The sequence below is a fragment of the Gopherus evgoodei genome, chromosome 4, assembly GCF_007399415.2.
Source record: "Gopherus evgoodei ecotype Sinaloan lineage chromosome 4, rGopEvg1_v1.p, whole genome shotgun sequence".
Lineage (NCBI taxonomy): Eukaryota > Metazoa > Chordata > Testudines > Testudinidae > Gopherus > Gopherus evgoodei.
In genome coordinates, this window is record NC_044325.1 from 116564581 (window position 1) to 116585221 (window position 20641).

Here is a 20641-nt window from a genome sequence, read left to right on the forward strand (position 1 = left end):
CACGAAAGCTTATGCTGAAATAAATTTGTTAGTCTCTAAGGTGCCACAAGTACTCCTGTTATTTATACACCAGGGTTTTCAAAAGTAACTAGTTATTTGGAGTGACTCAATTTTTGGGTCTCCAACTTTAGACACATTAAAGGGTTCAGATTTTTCAGCCAATGTGTTGTGTCTACTATCTGAGGATCAGACTCCTTTAAGGCATCTGAAATTGGGCATCCAAAACTGAGTCATTTTTGAAAGTCTTGGCCATAAAATATAGGAAACGTCCTACACCTGGTCCAAGTTGGATAGTTTAAAAAGAGCTTTCTCCACGTTAGCTTAGCTATTGTATTGTCTAATTTTTTAGATCTTTAAAAGAGTCAGTTTCTGAAAATTCCTCTTTGTCTCTTCTAGTTTTCTTAATGTTAGATCTGTAGGAGTGCAAAGCTCACTCCTTGATAGTGATCGTAAAATGGTTTCTTCTTATACTCATGTCAAATGAAAACCTTTATAATCTAAGCACAACAAATGTGCAACAAGGTGAAAATAAAAATGTTCTACTGTTTTGCCCAAACACAGTATATCAGTAAGATATTCTAATTTGTTACCATGGTGTAAATCTGGAGTAACTCCACTGAATTCCATGACAATTATACTCTTGATATACAGTGCTGCCACTGAGCAGACTTTGGTCCCTGTTCATAGTTACGTCATTTTAACTCCATGATTGATTTATAGTTCTTCATTGCTTGGTTGCTTATCTGTTGAGTATTGCAGTATATTTCAAATGATTTAATAATATCTTGAATTTGCCGAGCCTTCCCTGCAAGAACATCGAGGCTCTCTGCACATGTGAATTCAACTTAACTTGACCAAGGTATTATCCCTATTTTATAGATGGGGAAACTGAGGCACAAACTTTGCAACTTGTTCAAGCTAACATCGTGTATTAGTGGTGAAGCCATAGATAGAATCCAGTGATGAAACTGAGGACCTGCTGAAGTTAATGGCAAAACTCCCATTGACTTCAATGGGGCCAGGATTTCACCCTTGGTGTTCTGACTCACCCCCATTCCCCTGCTCTAACCACTTGACCCCACTGTCTCCTCTGTCTTTTTATTGGTAAACTATTTTCATATCCCTTCATTCCAGCCCCAGTTTCCTGCTTTCCCCTGCCAGGCTTCCCACAGACCCGAGTTTCTTATTTGCAAAATCATTTGGATTAAAAGGCTGGAAACACCAGTCAAACATCTAATCTAAACTCAGCGGGAAATAACGCATGGGAGATGCTAAGCATTTTCTGGAACACTTGTGGCACTGCATGAAGTCCCTCCTGCCGGGATGTTGTGAGGCTGCACACTCAGATTATCTCAGCCGCTAGAATTAGCTGCACATAAAGGCACCTGCTGTGTTGGGGGAAGCTGACAGGGACACGACTGTGTCACTCAAATTGCAAAAGGAAAATCTTACCACCACCCCCGGCATGCCACTAATGACTGCAGCGCCTCTGCCCAGCTTCAGGCAACGAGGGAATTAATTCTGAGGCTGCTATCAGAGTGCCGGCGCACGGCAAAGTGGGCCAAACTCTCTCCAGCCCTGGGAGAAGTTAATAGAGTTGCACTACGGATGGATTTGGCCCATTGTGGCTCAGGAAGCAAGTGTTCTTGTGGTACGTCTGCAGCCAAAGCAGCATAAGAGCCGACATGGCCCTTCAAAGTACTTTGGGGCCCTGCCTGGGGAAGCCTGTGTTGGGAATGTGGATACATCTTTCTGGTTTTCTGGTCTGTTTGGTTTTTGTCTTTTATGATTTTATTAAGATCCTTTCATGGGCCACAGTCGAGCTTCTCCTTCCACGTGTTGAAAAATCCCATTCTGCAGTGGGAACTGGCTGAGGCATGGCTGGCTGTTCTGGTTTGCCACCTTTCTGCTCTGAGATGGGTTCCCAGTGTTGGGTCTAAACTTTTGGTGAACTTTGGGGAGCCAAAACACACCCAGACTGGCCGTCTCTGCATAATCCTTTCTGAACCCTTTATCGAACAAAGCACTGACCTGCAAACTACTCATGACACCCCCTTTCTCAAGTAGCCATTAGCCTTTATCTCTATGCATTTACTTGTTAAACTTGCTTTTCCTGTAAAATCTTGATTGATTATGCATGACCATTATCTTTTGTTAATCACTTTGTTTACTTCTGTGTATAAATATTGATGCTCACCCCTAATAAAGGGGCCACACTTAATCTAAAGCTTTGAGAGCTAAGGATAGTGTGAGCCCGTTGATCAACGCATTGGTGTCTGGTCTCTGACAGAATTGTGTGCCCTATACCAACTCCGCACGAACTCGGGTGCTGGAGAGGTGAGTGAGGACTTGCTTTATTACCTAACAATTTGGGGGCTCGTCCGGGATTCCTTCTGGTGCGGTACCTCTGTCCAGTGGTCAGACCACTCATATATGAATTGGCAAGGTGCCACAGGAGATTTCTCCCAGCCAATTCAATATTGAGGGGTCGTGTATTGGACAGCAGGGTAAACACCAGTTGGAGGGCTCCTGTCAGACACCATGGGTCAAGGGACTAGCGTGCCTCTTGAGAGTCCGTTGGGGATTGTAAATAAGTTATGGAACGAAGGGAAACTCCCAGTACAGACAGGAATGTCTAGGAAGAAGTTGTACACACTATGTGTAAGGAATTGGACTGGGTATACCGCGGTATTGGCCGACCCGGAGATGAGGTGGCCTTCGTATGGCTCTTTCGAACAGGCTGCCTTAAGAGGAGTAAAGAGCCAGATCGAAAAAGACCATCCGGGACAGTTATGTTACTGGTTTTGTTGGGACACAGCAGCAGAGCTGTGGAAATCTTTAAAAATTATGGCAGTCAGGTACTCTCCCGAGAGTGAACCCCCTCCAGGTTATTTCGATGAAGGGTGTAGACCACGGCGTGTTTTGACTCGTCAGCTGGTCCCCTCTGCACCTGCCCCTATTCCTCCGCAGGGGGACTCTCTCCTTGTAGCAGAGGGGAATCTGCAGGATACCAGATTGGAATTTCTGCAGAAGGATGAGGAGGAATTGGAGGGGCAAACCTCGGGAGGAGTGGTTACTAGGCTAATGTCCAAGCAGGTACGGCAGGGTGCATGCCCCCCGCCTGAGGATAGCCCAGAGGATGTCACCGTCAAATCTCTTGCGAGTAATAAAAGTATAGTTAGAGAGATGCCTTTACAGGTGCACGATCAACCTTATATGGGCAATGATGGACGGTTACAACATGCTAATATTGTGGAATATAAAGGATGGCTAGAATGGGACTTGAAAGAGTGGGGACAGTTGTCAGGGTCTTTTGGGGAAAATCCCCGAAAGATCATAGAACTTCTAGAAAGATTGTTTTTAAGTTATAATCCTACTTATACGGATGTGGATCAGTTGTTAAGTAGAGTTTTGACCGGAGAGGAACGTAGTAGATTGTGGATGGCAGAAAGGACATGGGGAGATAGCAATGCAGTTAATCTTACTTGGATGGATAGGCGGGATCTGGCCGCTGGCTGGAATCCCCTAGACTGGACTCAGCCAAGGCTGACTCAGCTGCGAACAGATCGAGAGCGATTGTTAGAGAGACTCAAGGAAATGGCTCGCCGCTCGCCTAATCAGGCTAAGTTCATGCAGATTCGGCAGGAATCTGATGAGCCGCCCAGAAAGTTCTGGTCGAGGCTATTGGAGGGGGCCCGAATGTTCACTCAGATGGATCCTGAGAGAGAAGCAGACCACCCTACTCTTATTTCATTTTTTGTGAATCAGTCGGTGCCCCCTGTAAGGGATTACTTCTTAAAGTTTCGCCCTGGTTGGGGAGGTGAGTCAGTCACTTCAGTGTTGGACGTAGCTGATTTTGCCTGGGAGAAAGAAAGGGAAAGTAGTAAAAAGAAAGAGAAAAAGGAAGAATATAAGCTGATGGCTTTAGCTTTTCACGGCGGTGTTCGAGGCAAAGGCCGTGGCCGTGGCAGGGGATTCCAGGGTGCTCGGGGAAGAGGGTCCTGGCGACCCCAGCCATCAGGAAATTGTTTTCAGTGCGGACAGCCCGGTCACTTTAAACGTGAATGCCCCTGGGGACGCCCAGAGGGTCTGGTTGCATCCGCAGATGCTTACACAAGTGAGGAATACACCCCTGCACCACCAGCTCAGCCCATTCCCCAGGCCTGGATCAACTACGGGAAACAGCAGCAGCCGCAGCAAACTCAGCAGCATAAGAGCCGACAATGACGGTACCCCGGGGGCGAAGGCAAACAATGTGATGGTCTTATTTCCTTAATGTCTTTAGCCGGCTCCTTTCTCACTTTCTCCCCTCCCAGCAAAGAGCCTCGTTTAACCCTTTCAGTCCAGGGACTGCCTGTCTCTTTCCTCATTGATACTGGGGCTACTTTCTCTCTTTTAAATCATGCCCCCTCTCCCTGGCTATCCTCTGAGGTTAAAACTGCGACTGGGGTGGAGGGCAACCCACAGTCTCTGGAACTCACTTTGCCTTTGAATGTTGTTTATGCTGATAAATGTTTTCCTCACCGTTTTCTTTTTTCCACAGCTTGTCCGATCCCTTTGATGGGCCGGGATTTACTCTGTAAGCTTGAGGCTACTTTAACCTGCACTCCTGAAGGGGTAGGATTATTGATGACAGTGTTAGGAGATTCGGCCCCTACTCAGGGTAATTGGGAAACACCCCCCTCTCTCTCCCCTGACCTCACTGACTTGCCTCCAACCCTCTGGGGAATTTCTGACACTGATGTTGGCCTGCTCCTTTCGGCAGAGCCCGTAAGGATTCAGGTAAAGCCTTCCTTAACCCCCCCGTCAGTCCCTCAATACCCCCTGTCGCTGGAAGCCCGGGAGGGCATCCGCCCCATTATCGAGGGATTCATTGCACAAAAGCTAGTCCGCCCTCAGCGCACTCCCTGTAACACCCCTATACTGCCTGTCAAAAAGCCTCCTAAAAAGGACGGAGGCCCTGTTCGTTGGCGCTTTGTACAGGATCTACGAGTTGTTAATCAGTATGTGGTCCCTCTTCATGCAGTAGTTCCTGACCCAGCTACTATCATCAGCCAAATCCCCTGGGATGCTGAGTGGTTCACTGTTATTGACTTAAAATCAGCTTTTTTCAGCATTCCTGTGCACCCAGACTCTCAGTATCTCTTTGGTTTCACCTGGGAGGGACAAAGTTATGTCTGGCAACGACTTCCTCAAGGCTACAGAGACAGCCCCACGATTTTCAGCCAGTGCCTCCGCCACGACTTGGAAGGTTTCACCAGTCCGCAGGGATCCACATTGGTCCTATACGTAGATGACATCCTATTAGGTAATCACGAAGAAGCTGCCCTCCGCATTGATGGTAAGGCACTTTTATTATACCTACACACCAGAGGCCACAAGGTAGACCCTAAAAAGATTCAGTGGGTCTCACAGAAGGTCCGATATCTGGGCTTCCTGTTAACTCCAGAGGGAAGACAGATGGACCCAGCCCGCATAAAGACTATTCAAAACTGCCCTCTACCGAACACCAAGAAACAACTTCGAGGTTTCTTAGGATTAATTGGCTTCTGTCGCCCCTGGTTGCCGTCCTGCGGGGAGTTAAGCAAACCGCTCCACCAACTCACTGCTAACCTTGCTCCTGACCCTTTGCAGTGGTCCCCGGACACTATTCAAGCCTTTCAGTTACTCAAGGACAGTGTGGCCTCCTCCATGTCTCTCCGCCCCCCCAATTACAGCAAACCCTTTCACCTTTTTGTCCACGAGAGGGGCGGAATTGCTAGTGGTGTCCTTACCCAGCTGAGCGGGCCCCACCATTTCCCGCTTGCTTTTTACTCTCAGCAAATCGACCCTGTCGCTCAGGGAACCCCATCCTGCACCTGGACTCTGGCAGCAGCTGCCCTGCTGATCACAAAGGCAAAGAGCCTAACTCTGGGTCATTTTACCACGGTTTGGACCTCTCCATGCCTTGTCAGCCCTTCTGCGTAGGGGCACAACCCAAGTCTTTTCGGCCCATCGTCAGCAACAGCTAGAGGCCGAACTCTTAGAAGACACTAACCTAATTTTTGAAAGGTGTGGACCCCTTAATCCAGCTACCTTGCTTCCTGACCTGCCAGTCCTCCAGGATCAGCACGACTGTGTGGAAGTAGTTTCCAGCATCTTACAGATAAGGGACAACCTGTTTGACGTGCCACTGGACAATCCCGATTGCATCCTCTTCTCGGACGGAAGCTCCTTCTATGTTGATGGCAAGCGTTTCACAGGTTATGCTGTCACCTCTGAATGGGACATTCAAGAGGCCGCCTCACTGCCAGGCAACTGGGGAGCCCAAGCCGCTGAACTCTATGCCCTGGCCCGAGCTTGCCAGTTGGCCGCTGGTAAGACCGTTACCATTTTTACTGATAGCAAATATGCTTTTGGAGTTGTGCATTGTCATATCCACCTCTGGAAGTTTCGAGGTTTCCAGACAGCTGCCGGTAAACCCATTCAGCACCTCCCCCTCATCCACAAGCTTTTGGACGCCCTCCAAAAACCCTCTGTCCTGGCTGTAGTTCACTGCCGGGCCCATACTAAAGATAGTAGCCCCGTTACCCATGGGAATGCCCTGGCTGACGCCTCCGCCAAGAAGGCTGCCACCTTACCTTTAGCCATGCCCACATTGGCTATTGCAACCTCCTCCTTTACTCCACCACACCCCGTACCAGTACCCGCTGCTGAACTACAGTCGTGGGAAAGCCTCGGGGCCACTCTGGTCAAAGGGACCTGGCTTATGCCAGATGGCCGAGCCTGCCTCCCTCGCTCCACATACCCCGTGGCAGTTCGCTGGCACCATGATAAAGGGGGTCACTACGGCACGCACGCCCTCGTGGACACTATCGCTCGCTTTTGGTATGCTCCAGGCATTCAACCCTATTGCCTATCAATAGTGAAAGCATGCAGCACATGTCAGCGTAATGGACCTGCTCCGCCTCTTAATAAAATTAAGGGTGGAAGACCTCCGCCTGCTGCTCCATTTCAACATCTTCAAATTGACTTTGCAGATATGCCAAAGGCTTTTGGGAAAAAGCACCTCCTTGTTTTGGTTTGCCCTCTGACTTCCTGGGTCGAAGCTTTTCCTACTGCTAATTGTACTGCTGCCACAGTGGCGAAGATTCTCCTTAGAGATATTGTACCCCGTTTTGGCATCCCTCTTGTGCTCGACTCAGATCGCGGACCTCACTTTACTGGTCATGTCCTTGGCCGTTTAGAACAAGGACTGGGCATTTCACACTCCTTTCATACACCCTACCACCCCCAGTCTAGCGGGAAAGTTGAGCGTATGAATAGGGAACTTAAGTTTACATTGGCTAAATACTGTCAGGAAACAGGATTAAAGTGGCCTCAGGTACTTCCCTTGGTCCTGTTTCACCTTCGTACTCGCCCAACCCGCGCATTGGGATTATCCCCCTTTGAACTGCTCTATGGATACCCCCCTTTCAAAGGCGGGGTGCTACCACGTGCTGATGTTTCACTATTGGGAGGGGATCATATGACCGCGTGTCAGTTTCTCTCCCTACAGGCTCGCCTCCGTACCCTTTGGAAAGCCTCGCAGTTTTCCCAGACCATGCCGCTGGAGGAACAAATCCACCCGTTCCAACCAGGGGACTTCGTCTGGGCCAAAAAGTTCGTTCGTGACGACACCCTCCAGCCAAGGTTTACTGGACCCCACCAGGTTCTTTTGACAACCCAGACTGCAGTGTTCCTGGAAGGACGCAAATCTTGGATCCACCACTCCCACGTCAAGCCAGCCGTAGTGGACCACAGTGACGGACCAGCAGCTCTTGTCACCACTGAGGACACTGCCTTCGACCAGTGGACCAGCCTACCTCTCTCAGACATTAGACTTAAATTGACTCGAAAAAAATGAGAGGACCCTTTATTCTGACAACTGTATGTTTTTTTTTATGCTTTTTTAGTTTATTTTCTGCTTATGAAGATAATGCTTTTATTAGATATTCCCACGAGGTTAAAACTCGTATTTTAGGAAATAGAAGTGATTGCTGGGTATGTACTCAATTTCCAATAAATGCAGCACAGGGACTCCCCTTCACACCCATTCCCCTAACCACTGCTAATATGACTTGGATGCCACCGACTAGAATAAAAAATCCAGTCCAACCCAATCTTACATGGGACAAAACAGGAGTGCCAATTAACAAATATCTCAGGGTAACCAATCAAACAGGATCACTGTGTTTTGTTAAAGAAAAAGGGTCAACTTTGTGGGAACAAGTAAATGCAACATATATTTTAATGGCACCACCTTTAGTAAAAATCTTGGCTTCAAGCCTTGCGCATCCCACTTATCCCATATGTGGATCCCTCACCCCGATCCAACCTTTTCAACTTTTTCATGGAGGGGCAGGTTTTCAGAGTCAGTTTTTAAAAAGCCCTGCTCAGATCTCGAGGGTGTCCAACTAATTGTTAAAGGATACACAATTGCCTTCTACAACTGCTCAAGCAGTAATACACTGCCCTTTGAGGACAACACTACCAAATTGTGCCTCTGCAGTTCACACAACGACCCCTCTGCGTTACCAGGGGAACAGTGGTACAACGGGTGGTGGGTTACCTCCTACTTTGAGAAATGGAATACCCAAAACGCATTATATGGAACATACTGGGTGTGCGGGCCCAAGGCTTATTATTTTCTCTCCCCTGATTGGGCAGGGTCATGTTATTTGGCATGGCTAGCACCGCCTTCTCGCATCTCCCTCACTTCCCCTCATTTTCCCCACGTTCGTAACATCCGTGAAACTGACAGAGATATTAATCTCCGTGATGGTTTGTCCTGGCAGCGGTGGGCTGGTCACACTAGCTTGAAGGGCGCTATCATCCGTCTACAGGGACTATTAGAATCTTTGACAAATGAAACTGCAACCCTATTTGAAAATCAGGCCGGGGAAATGTCCCAGCTGCGCCAGTTAGCTTTGCAAAACAGAATGGCTTTAGATATGATGTTAGCAGCCCAGGGAGGAACTTGCGCCCTCATAAATGAAGAATGCTGTGTTTTTGTAAATGACACCTACTCTGACACTTTTCAACGTACCAAACACCTAAGGGAAATGGCTAAAAACTACTCCTCTGGCCAGCCACCTTATGATTGGTGGGGAGCCTTATGGAATTGGCTGCCCGGACTTGGGTGGGTTAAAAACCTCTTGGTGGGTGTTGTTGGGGCCATAGTAGTCCTTATAATACTGTGTTGCTGTATTCAGTGTGTCCCCTCCCTCATAAACTCATGTAAGTCAGTTTATTCTTTTCCCACTTCAGCTAAAAGCCTTACTCTCTTCGAATTGGCCCAGGCTGAAATTGCCAAGCGGCCCTTGAGATCTTGAAATAGGGTGTAGCTTTTTGATTAATAGTTATCTCAAAGCTACAAATGGAGGAATGTTGGGTCTAAAGTTTTGGTGAACTTTGGGGAGCCAAAACACACCCAGACTGGCCGTCTCTGCATAATCCTTTCTGAACCCTTTATCGAACAAAGCACTGACCTGCAAACTACTCATGACACCCCCTTTCTCAAGTAGCCATTAGCCTTTATCTCTATGCATTTACTTGTTAAACTTGCTTTTCCTGTAAAATCTTGATTGATTATGCATGACCATTATCTTTTGTTAATCACTTTGTTTACTTCTGTGTATAAATATTGATGCCCACCCCTAATAAAGGGGCCACACTTAATCTAAAGCTTTGAGAGCTAAGGATAGTGTGAGCCCGTTGATCAACGCATTGGTGTCTGGTCTCTGACAGAATTGTGTGCCCCATACCAACTCCGCACGAACTCGGGTGCTGGAGAGGTGAGTGAGGACTTGCTTTATTACCTAACACCAGCATGAGGGCTAAGCGGGGGGAGCAGTGGGGAAGAATGTCCTGGGATTCTGTCAGCAGCGAGTGCAGTGAGGGGTGTGGGGGACAAGGGAGGGAGTCCGGACAGACTCTGGGACACAGCGTGGGAGTTAACAGAAAAATGTGTCGCAGCCCACTCAGAACGGTAGAGCTGGCTCTGCTCAGTGAAGTGTTCAGCTCTCCCAGTGCGAGTGCAGCAGCTGTTACAAAGGCCTCCAGCTGCTCAACGTGCATTGGGGGTGCACCATGCTATCTCCCCCCCTTCCCCACCCCCCGGTGGCCACACTGGTTGCTCCAGCTGTGTGAAAGGAGGAGAACTGAGGCCAAACTGGTACAGGGATAGGGCCTGAAGCTCTCTGTCCACACACCCAATGGCCAAAGGAGAGCTGCTTCCCTCTCTCAGCCCTCCCCCAACAGGTAGGTGAGAGCACCTCCATCCTGTGTTCGCTTCCCAGCCCTGCCCCACAGGGGACCCACGCACAGGACAACCACCTGCCAGTTCTATGGTGAGGAAGAGGAGCCGTCTCAGTGAGGTACAGGGATAGGGGAAGCATGGTGGTGAAGGGATATTAGGCCAGGGATAGGATGGCAGAGCTGCTGGATATGTGGGGACGGAGGATTTGATGGTTAGGGATGGTAGGTCATGTGTATCCCTGGCTGAGGGGGCAAATTGTTAGTGTCTAGCTGTAACCTCACTACGGAAGGTGATGGCTGTAGTGTCTTCAAACTCAGCAAAGACAAAGACCAGCCAGGGGAGGGGAGGGAAGGGAAGGAGCTGATTTCCAGCTACTGCTTTACATTGCAAATTGGAGGTTTTTCAGTCTGCCTCTCTGGGTTGTTCAGAGTTTGTGTCATTTTAAGCACTGTTCTGGTCACTTTTAAAAGTGAGCTGCAAAAATAAGTAAACGGGCTTGTGCCCTTTTTTTGTGCTGCTTTAGGATGGATAAGCAAGCCTGAGTTTAATGAAGGGGAAAAAAGTGCTTGCTTTTTACAGTAGAAAACGATGACAGGAATTCTCCTCCAACTTTCCCACTAATGGGAATTTCATGCTACCTCCGTGTCAGCTGAACCAGTGCTAGCACTGGTGAAAGTGCAAGTGTAGACAAGGCTTTCTGGATCATGAATTAAACTCTGGGAGCTTTATAGGGTAGCCATTGAGAGGGGCTGCTGGTTTTAGTGGACATAAAACCTTAATGCCCATTTAACTCCAATGCCTAATTAACACTAGTCTGCATTAGGTGTTCAGTGCTCCTAGCCCCTTCCATTAGGGTGTGAATTCGCCCAATGAATCTCCAAAACTCTCCAGCAAAGGCAGAGGAGACCAGATGTGACAGTCCTGATAAGTATATGGCATAAAAAGAAACTTTTCAGGGACTGAGTGTGTTGGGAGTAAGCCCTGGGGTAATCTGTTATAAAAATGAGAGCATTGGTTTATCGCTGAGCCTGGCCCTCTTTGCAAAGCTGACAGCTAATTAGAAAAGAGCTTTAGCTAGCCTGCAGATTGGCTTTCTTCCACTACTTACCACCCCTGTGTGTTTGTCAGGAAGCAGCAGGGTCCCTCTCATGAGAGAATTTGCTTAGTATTTCAGGAGCTCATTAGAAAGAATGGAACATCCAGCTGTGAGAGTTCGGGGGAAACAAACATCTGGAGTCTAATGAAAGGCAAAGCATTTAACAGCTTCATATGCAACAGGCTGCTGGCTGTGGTACTGACTAAAATCCTCTCTGGGGCAGGGCAATTCCCCATCTCACAGAAGCAGAGCCCTTGTATTTTGTTTGTTCTCCCTTTTATGTCATTTTCAGTGCCCAGAGCCTAATGCTCAGCATTTATAGTCATCACTCACACGCACGGATGTAGAACTGATAAATGAAATTGTTTTCAATTGTTCACTTTATTAATGTAACTTCTGTTCACCATTCACTACACTTGCCTATACTGTAACTTCTGTTCCATATTGTAATTCAAACCCCATTTTAAAACACTCACTCCATTTTGTAAAAGCTTCCTCCAACCTTCATTTTTGCAAACGCTGCTGTAATCTTAGTTTAGTTTAGTTTAGATGTGTGAATGAGGTATGTATGAATGATGGAATCATAGTTTAGATGTGTGAATGAGGTATGTATGAATGATGGAATCAACCTCCAGCCCCAGCCTGTCCTGATGAGATAAAGTTCAAATACCAACGGCTGAAGACCTAGACAACAGCCCTAAACAAAGTAAGAAGCATCCACCCTAAAAAGAAAAGGACAACAGAAGGAAGATCAAAGCCAGGTCCAAGGCTGAAAGTCACGCCTGCAATTGATGGCTGATCAATCTAAACCCAGAGGCAGCGTGACACAGCAAGACCTATAGACTTTGAATCCAAACTAAAAACCTATAAAAAAGAAGGATGAGATGAGAGACTCTGGGTAACATTCTGCTGCCAACATGGAAGGACATCAGTGCCTGCCCAACAGAGATCCAGCTCAGCCTTGTGCCCAGCTTTCCTGGCCAGTTAGCCGCCACAAGCTACAAACCCAAGCTACAAAATCAAGCCATGAACTTAAGCTATCTTCAGGACTGGTAACTATGCAGCAGCTGCAGAACACCTGGTGAATGTGTGTGTGTGTGTGTGTGTGTGTGTGTGTGTGTGTATAGGTATTAGGTATAATGTGTGTGTGTATCAGGACTGGTAACTATGCAGCAGTCGCAGAACATCTGATGGGTGTGTGTGTGTATATAGGTAATAGGTATAATGTGTGTGTATAAAAATTAAGATATTAGTTGTTAGTCATAAATTGTTATAATAAATGTGGCATCTTTGCCTTGTCCCCTTTAATAAGATCCTGCTGGTTTTTACTGGTCTAATATAGTTGGTATAACACGGACACTCTCCATGCCCCCTGCCTCCAGTGAGGTAACAAGGATTCTCCCTCTTTCACAGCTGGGGAAGTCAAGGTATAGAGAGGTAATTGTGGGCCAATGTTCAGTGGTGTTGAACACCTGAAGCTCCCATCGAGTTCAAAGGAGAACTTGAGCTGCTCAATGCCTCTGGTAAATCAGGCCACCATAAGGGGTGTGTCAGTGTAAATCAATCAGTGACAGAACTGGGATTAGAACTGACCTGTTCCTGGCTCTGTTTGCTAGGGCACAGCTCTCTGACACGGCACTAAGTGGGCTGTGCTGAATCTGATGTTGCTCTTTTTTATGTTTTATCTCCTGTCAGAAACCTTGAGTGATGCTGGAAGACCTGGTGCCAGCTCTTGCCAAGGCTTTAGGCCTCATCTAAGCACTGAAGAATGCATTGCTGGAAACTAGTCTGTTTCACTCATGTGTTAGTATGTTTAAGATGGGGATTGGACTTGTGACAGTGTGATATGCTTTGATATGCTTGTAAATTGCTGCATTAATCTCACTTACAATGTCTTTATCACATGCTATAACATAATATTTAAATTTTTGCTTTGTAACTATGAACCCTGGTCAGACAAGCTTATCTCCTGCCCATCAATACTAAATGGGTCATTTTGGGACATCACACCCATATAGAGAGGTGCAAAAGGGCTCCTCCCATCAGCTTGAATTCTGGCAGAAGGCAATACAAATAGCTGACAAGAAAATTTTCCTCTCTTTTTGCTGTTTGGACTCACACAGAGCTGGAGCTACAAAACCAAAGCAGAGATTCCCCCCCCCCCTCCCCCGCAATCAGTCATGCAGAGCTGACAGATTACTACAACTCTGTCACCTTTTGGAATCTTAGACTGTAACTCATTTGTGTGTATATTAGGGTTGTTGATTAAGCGTAGGTAACTCACACAATTAACTCAAAATTAATCGTGATTAATTGCACTGTTAAACAATAGAATACCAATTGAAATTTATTAAATATTTTTGATGTATTTCTACATTTTCAAATATATTGATTTCAGCTACAACACAGAATACAAAGTGTACACTCCTCACTTTATATTACTTTGTCATTTTTACAGGTCAAATAATGAAATAAAAACAAAAGAAATAGTATTTTTCAATTCACGTCATACAAGTACTGTCGTGCAATCTCTTTATTGTGAAAGTGCAACTTACAAATGTAGATTTTTTTTTCGTTACATAACTGCACTCAAAACAAAATATAAAACATGAGTGCCTACAGATCCACTCAGTCCTACTTCTTGTGCAGCCAATTGATAAGAGAAACAAGTTTGTTTACATTTACAGGAGATAATGCTGCCCACTTCTTGTTTAGTGTCACCTGAAAGTGAGAACAAGTGTTTGCATGGCACTGTTGTAGCTCACGTTGCAAGCTGTTTATGTGCCAGATGTGCTAAAGATTCATATGTCCCTTCATGTTTCAACCACTGTTCCAGAGGACATGCATCCATGCTGATGAGTCGGATGCCACCAGTTGAAGGTTGGTTGATTGGTGGTTCCAGTTCTGTAATTTCTGCATCAGCGTGTTGCTCTTTTAAGGCTTCTGAAAACATGCTCCACACCTTGGCCCTTCAGATTCTTAAACCTTGGGTTGAGTGCTGTAGCTATCTTTAGAAATTTGATATTGGAACCTTCTTTGTGCTTTTGTCAAATCTGCAGTGAAAGTGTTCTTAAATCACATACACTGGGTTGTCAGCTGAGACTACCGTAACACAGAATATATGGCAGAATGCGGGTAAAACTATGGAGCACGAGACATACAGCTCTCCTCCTAGGAGTTCAGTCACAAATTTAATTGATGTATTATTTTTTTAAAAAGCATCATCAGCATGGAAGCATGTCCTCTGGAATAGTGGTTGAAGCATGAAGAGGCATATGAATGTTTAGCATATCTGGCACGTAAATACCTTGTAATGCCAGCTGCAAAAGTGCCATGGGAATGCCTGTTCTCACTGTCATGTGATGTAAATAAGACGTGGGCAGCATTATCTCCTGTAAATGTAAACACACTTGTTTCTCTTATCGATTGGCTGAACAAGAAGTAGGAGTGAGTGGAGTTGTAGGCTGTAAAGTTTTACTGTTTTATTTTTGAATGCAGTTATTTTTTGTACATAATTCTACATTTGTAAGTTCAACTTTCATAATAAAGAGATTGCACTATGGTTTTTTTATGAGGTGAATTGAAAAATATTTTCTTTTGGTTTTTACAGTGCAAATATTTAATCAAAAATAAAGTGAGCACTGTACACTTTGTATTGTGTTAATTGAAATCAATATTTTAAAATATAAAAAACATCCAAAAATATTTAAATAAATGATATTCTATTATTGTTTAATCATGATTAATTGCTTGATAGCCCTAGTATATGTTCATAAGATCACAGACTTTAAGGTCAGAAGGGACCATTATGATCATCCAGTCTGATCTCCTCCACAATGCAGGCCACAGAATCTCACCCACCCACTCCTCTATCAAACCTGTGTCTGAGCCATCGAAATCCTCAAATCATAGTTTAAAGACTTCAAGGTGCAGAGAACGTTCCAGCAAGTGACCCATGCCCACGGCTGCAGAGGAAGGCAAAAAAACCCAGGGCTTCTGCCAATCTGCCCTGGAGGAAAATTCCTTCCGGATCCCAGATAGGGCGATCAGCTAAACCCTGAGCAGGTGCGTAAGACTCACCAGCCAGACACCCAGGAAAGAATTATCTGTAGTAACTCAGAACCCACCCCATCTCATCACAAGCCACTGAGCACATTTACCGCTAATAGTCAAAGATGAATTAATTGCCAAAATTAGGCTAGCCCATCATACCATCCCCTCCATAAATTTATCAAGCTTAGTCTTGAAGCCAGATATGTCTTTTGCCCCCACTACTCCCCTTGGAAGGCTGTTCCAGAACTTCACTCCTCTGATGGTTAGAAGCCTTCATCTAACTTCAAGTCTAAACTTCCTGATAGCCAGTTTATATCCATTTGTTCTTGTGTCCACATTGGTACTGAGCTTAAATAATTCCTCTTGCTCCCTGGGATTTATTCCTCTGATATATTTATGGAGAGCAATCATATCTCCCCTTAGCCTTCTTTTAGTTAGGCTAAACAAGCCAAGCTCTTTGAGTCTCCTTTCATATGACAGGTTTTCCATTCCTCGGATCATTCTAGTAGCCCCTCTCTGTACCCATTCCAGTCTCAATTCATCCTTCTTAAACATGGGAGACCAGAACTGCACACAGTATTCCAGATGAGGTCTCACCAGTGCCTTGTATAATGGTACTAACACCTCCTTATCTTTGCTGGAAATATCTCGCCTGATGCATCCCAAGACCGCATTAGCTTTTTTCACAGCCGTATCACATTAGCAGCTCATAGTCCATCCTGTGATCAACCAATACGCCGAGGTCCTTCTCCGCCTCTGTTACTTCCAACTGATGCCTCGCCAGCTTATAACAATAGTTCTTGTTATTAATCCCTAAATGCATGACCTTGCACTTTTCACTATTAAATTTCATCCTATTACTATTACTCCAGTTTACAAGGTCATCCAGATCTTCCTGTATATCATCCTGGTTTGCCTGCTTTAAGCTTGTAATAACTATAATTTGTTTTCTTAGTTAATCTTTTGTTATTTACCGGGCTTGCTACAAGCATTGTCTTTGGTTTGAGTTCAGTTGACCTGGGATAAGTGACTGGTCCTTTGGGACTGGGAGTAACCTGACTATTTTGTGATCTTTGGTGTCTAGCAACCATCTATTACTAAGGTCAGCTTGCCTGGGTAGCAAAATAGAGTGGAAAGCACAAGGGGTGTCTGTGACACCTTAGTAGGACTGTTAAAGTGCTTTAGGAGTTCACCAACCCCATAACATGTAATTATAGAACATACAACCAGTTTGGGATCCCTGCCCTGCTTCTTGACAGTCTGCCTTGAAATTGGCAGGAGAATCTGTGATTGGACAGATGGATGCTGGCTGCAACAAAGCAGATAGTTTCACAGTGTGGCTAAGAATCTGCCCTGGAGGCCTGTCATTGTGCAGTGGGGCTGGAGGGCCCCAATGTAGCAGAGAGCCAGAGGGGGCCAGGATTTCTCCAGGGGAGCAGTAACTCTGTCGCTTTTGAGGGCGAGTAGCATTCACCTTGCTCTGCACTTTGCCAGCTTCACGTCTGGCACAGCACAGGCACTAACTATGCTCCCAGCGAGCAAGGAGTGCTCAGCCAGAATGGTTTAATCGAGATGGCAATCATCAGGGTTTAAAATATTTTCTCTTGTGCTCTGACACATCAACCTGCACTTTCAAATATTCTGTGCTATTTCCCTGATCAGTACATAATCCCCACTGGGGAGTTACACTGCAGCAGTGCCAATAAGGGACGATAATGTTAGTATTTAAACTTGCACCTCCTTCCCTCTACAGTAGGTCACCTGGTCAACTTGCTAAATGCTATAGTGAGCACCCTAGGGCTAGTGCACTTGAATGTCTATCCACCAGGATGCTGAGGTATCCCTCAAAGCAAAGGGGGTGTAGGAAGAAATTGGACCCCTCTTGTCTTCCCCCAAGGGTCTGGAGAGGCACCGTCTGACAGTCTCACGCCTTCCTCTTCAGTACTGGGCACTGGCTCGTGGAAGAGCCAGAACAACAGACCATAGGCCACTTTGGCTGTTACACAGTCTCTCTCGTTTGGCAGCTTCCAGATTTTTGCACTGCAAACTGACCAGAGGCCCAATTTTTATTCCTGCCTATTAACAAGTGCATCAGGCTGGGGGTACTAGACTCCATGGACAATTCCTCCCAGGATTGGGGCAGGCTGTTGTGCTTTCAGCGTGCATGGAAAAAAAAGTGTAAAACACAGGAACGTAGCAAGAAATCAAACTTTAATGGGCTATACAAAAAAACCCACTGGGTCATCTTTACTCCCTGCTGTGCCCTGTGCTTTAGTTCCTCTCTGACTCCAGCAGGCACCAATCTCAGCAGAAGAAGTGCAAAGCTTTGCGGAAGAATTTCCTGAACTCTGTGTTGAAGATGGTGTAGATGATGGGGTTAAGGGCACTGTTGACGTAGCCCAGCCAGGTGACAATGCTGGTGACCTGACTGGGGATGGTGCAGGATTTGCACAGGGCTCTTGTTATATGTACTACAAAGAAGGGTGTCCAGCAGCAGAGGAAAGCGCCTGTGAAAGAGAACAGACAGCAAAGTCAGACACTGCACACAAGTACCATGGAGGTGGGGTGGTATATGTAGCTCGTGGGTTGATAGATGAGGCTGTGTAACCCAGTGGAAGGGTCACAGGCTAAATGAGGAGACCTGGGCCAAGTCACTTTATTTCTCTGTGAAATTCCCTCCCACTATTTGTGTCTTGAGAGGAACTGTCTCTTACAACGTGTCTGTATCATGAAGTCTACGCATTATTGTCAAATACATATTACAGACTGTACCTCTGGGTATAGTATTGATACAGACAACACAGCAGGTAAGCCAGCATCCAAACAGCATGAGATCCTGAAATTGTATTGTGCTATTACAGAATTGCCATGCACCTGTCTGGCTTAGTAGGGTTTTGGGGCTAAAGAAGGCATTACAGAGATGGACAGAGAGACATATATCGGACCCAAATGGAGGAAGTGGAAACCAGGACAAGCATTAAGCAACCTCTCTAGCCATCTCTTCCTGCATCATTACAGGCACAGATCAAGTGTGGTGCCAGCATCAACTTGGACATCAAAAGGAGGGGAAACCCATCAATCACCTTGAGCAGGGGTTTTCAACCTTTTCCACGGCAGGATGGTTAAGATCCACTGACTTTTTCATGACCCCCAAGTTGAGAACCCACAGCTTAGAGAAAAATAACTGTCAGGGTATTGGGTTCAACCTTGTGGTTACAGGTTGAGTGTAACTGCTGCCTTTCGTTCACAATGTACATGACTGAAATAGCAGTCTCCAGCCCCAAACCACAGGCAGACGCAAGGCTGTCCAGAAATCTGCTACCCTGGGCAGAGTGGTTTGCTGGGTATTGTTGGGGGATAGGGGAGCATAAGCGAAAGAACAGATTGGAGAAGTAGGGTGTGTTCCAGACTTCTGCCAGGGTCACACAGTGTGACCCTGACAGAAGTTGGGAAAAGGGGCTTCTGCTCTGGTGCTGACTAAAGAGGCTTTGGACTACAAGCAAAGAAGCTCTCTTGTGTTCATAATAAACCCAAGAGCATCAAAGGACTCCCTGCCTCCATCGTCAGTTTCTCCTTACAGAAACAACTCAACTCTTTGACTAGATGTGTGGGTTGAATGAGGGCAGGTGAGAAGGTGGAACGAGTGGAAACTGGAGGGCAGGTACTGCCCTTGGCTACACACCTGTGACTACACTGGGGAGCTGTGCAGCAGTATCTGAGCACAGCATTTTACGTCTGGTGGGGGTGGGATGTTTTGGTGGTAGCCAAGTTGCTGCTGAATATATTACAGAGGCCCGTGTCAATATGCAGTATATTTCTCTAGCTGTAACAAGAGGAAAGCGATCACATTCTGAGGCTCAGCCTCTGACCTACAGCAGCAGCAATGGTGGCTGCTGCACAAGGAATTATTGGCCTCGAGGTTACAACAACACCGTGTTTGGTGAAATCATCTCAGGAGCAAGCATGCTCCTTACTTCATCTCATGCCCACTCTGCTGTGCTTTCTCAGCTTCTACTGCCAGAGAAATGTGGCCCTCTGCATGAGCAGGCTGGCACTGCGCTCGCCAGGACAGTGAAAATCAGATGCAGCCCTATTCAGCTCCCACCTAGGGGGTGTCTGATTCTGCAACCCTGCACCAGCAGGAATTTAGGGCTTCACTAGCCTCTAGGGCAGTCCCTCCCTCCAGGGAGACGGGTCCATGTATCCACCTGCTCCGGGATGGACTGGACTTGCCCCCATCACAGTAGACTGGATTTTAAGTGATGAACTGTTGTTACTCCATCCCCGACAGAGGAGCTGTGCTCCAGGGCCCATAAGGCAGGGAAGCAGTTGTCCCTGAAGACTGCCCTCTTGCAGAGCGTTGAGTTCAGAGCCTTTTGGGGGAGAGGATTTCACCCCCTTTGATCAAAGGGCAGCTCTGGCTACCTTGCTGTTTCCAGGCCCTTTTACTGCAAAGAGGGAGGCACTCGTGGTGGGCTGAATTTTACCCCATTTATAGTGACCGATGAGCAGGACAGAACAGGCCCCAAGCAGATGGGCTGAGGGAGGAAGCCTGGGCTTACTGCTCAGGCACGGGCCTGGTCCACAGCAGGGTGGCCCTCAAGTCACAGCTCTGCTATAACGGACCTGTGAGACCCTGGGCTCGTCACTGAATCGCTCTCTGTGCCTTAGCTGGCAAAGGCGCTACCATCCCTTGGAGGTAGGGTAGTTTAAATTCATAACTGTGTGGCAGATGCTCACAACCTACAGAAGCATTTAGGTGGATTTCCCCTAGCAAAGGTCATGTGAAGTGCCAGCTTCCAAGTTTCCTCCACTAAAACTCATCTGACCTGCTGTCCCACTGGCTTGGTTTGGATTGCAGCCATCCATGCACTACTCCTTCAGCTCAGGTTTTGCATAGTTGAGACACAAACTACCCTGAGTCATGCTTAGCTGATCAAAGGGCCTGTAATGCGCATCTGATTACAGTTAACTAGAGGCTTAAGCTGGTTTTCTTATCACTGTAAAGCATTTCAGGATCTGACACACACAATTTGGCAGTTGGAAGAGCATAAAACATTACAATAGGCTGGAATGTGGGTTGAGTCTGGCAGTTCTGAGGGGGGTGGCTTTGTTCCTTAGCTTTGCTGCCTGGAAGGCCTAAAAAAAAATCAACATTCTCTCCTAGGGCTTGTCTACATCACAAAGTTGCAGCGCTGGTGAGGGGGTTACAG

At 46.5% G+C, this 20641-nt stretch overlaps 1 protein-coding gene and 1 long non-coding RNA gene across 2 annotated transcripts in view; one reads left to right on the forward strand and one right to left on the reverse strand.

The window, feature by feature from the left end:
- Positions 1-26: 26 nt before the first annotated feature.
- LOC115650551 lies at positions 27-18943 on the forward strand. Its single transcript, XR_004000125.1, has 4 exons — positions 27-1920; positions 17989-17996; positions 18825-18827; positions 18934-18943. It is a non-coding gene; the product is annotated as an uncharacterized LOC115650551 (long non-coding RNA).
- The window catches only part of DRD4 (dopamine receptor D4), a 34105-nt gene continuing 31112 nt past the window's right edge, over positions 17649-20641 (reverse strand). The window contains exon 4 of the mRNA XM_030560687.1: positions 17649-17935. Within this exon, the coding sequence (XP_030416547.1) occupies positions 17733-17935 (203 nt within the window). The 3' untranslated portion in view covers positions 17649-17732. The remainder of the gene's footprint in view (positions 17936-20641) is intronic.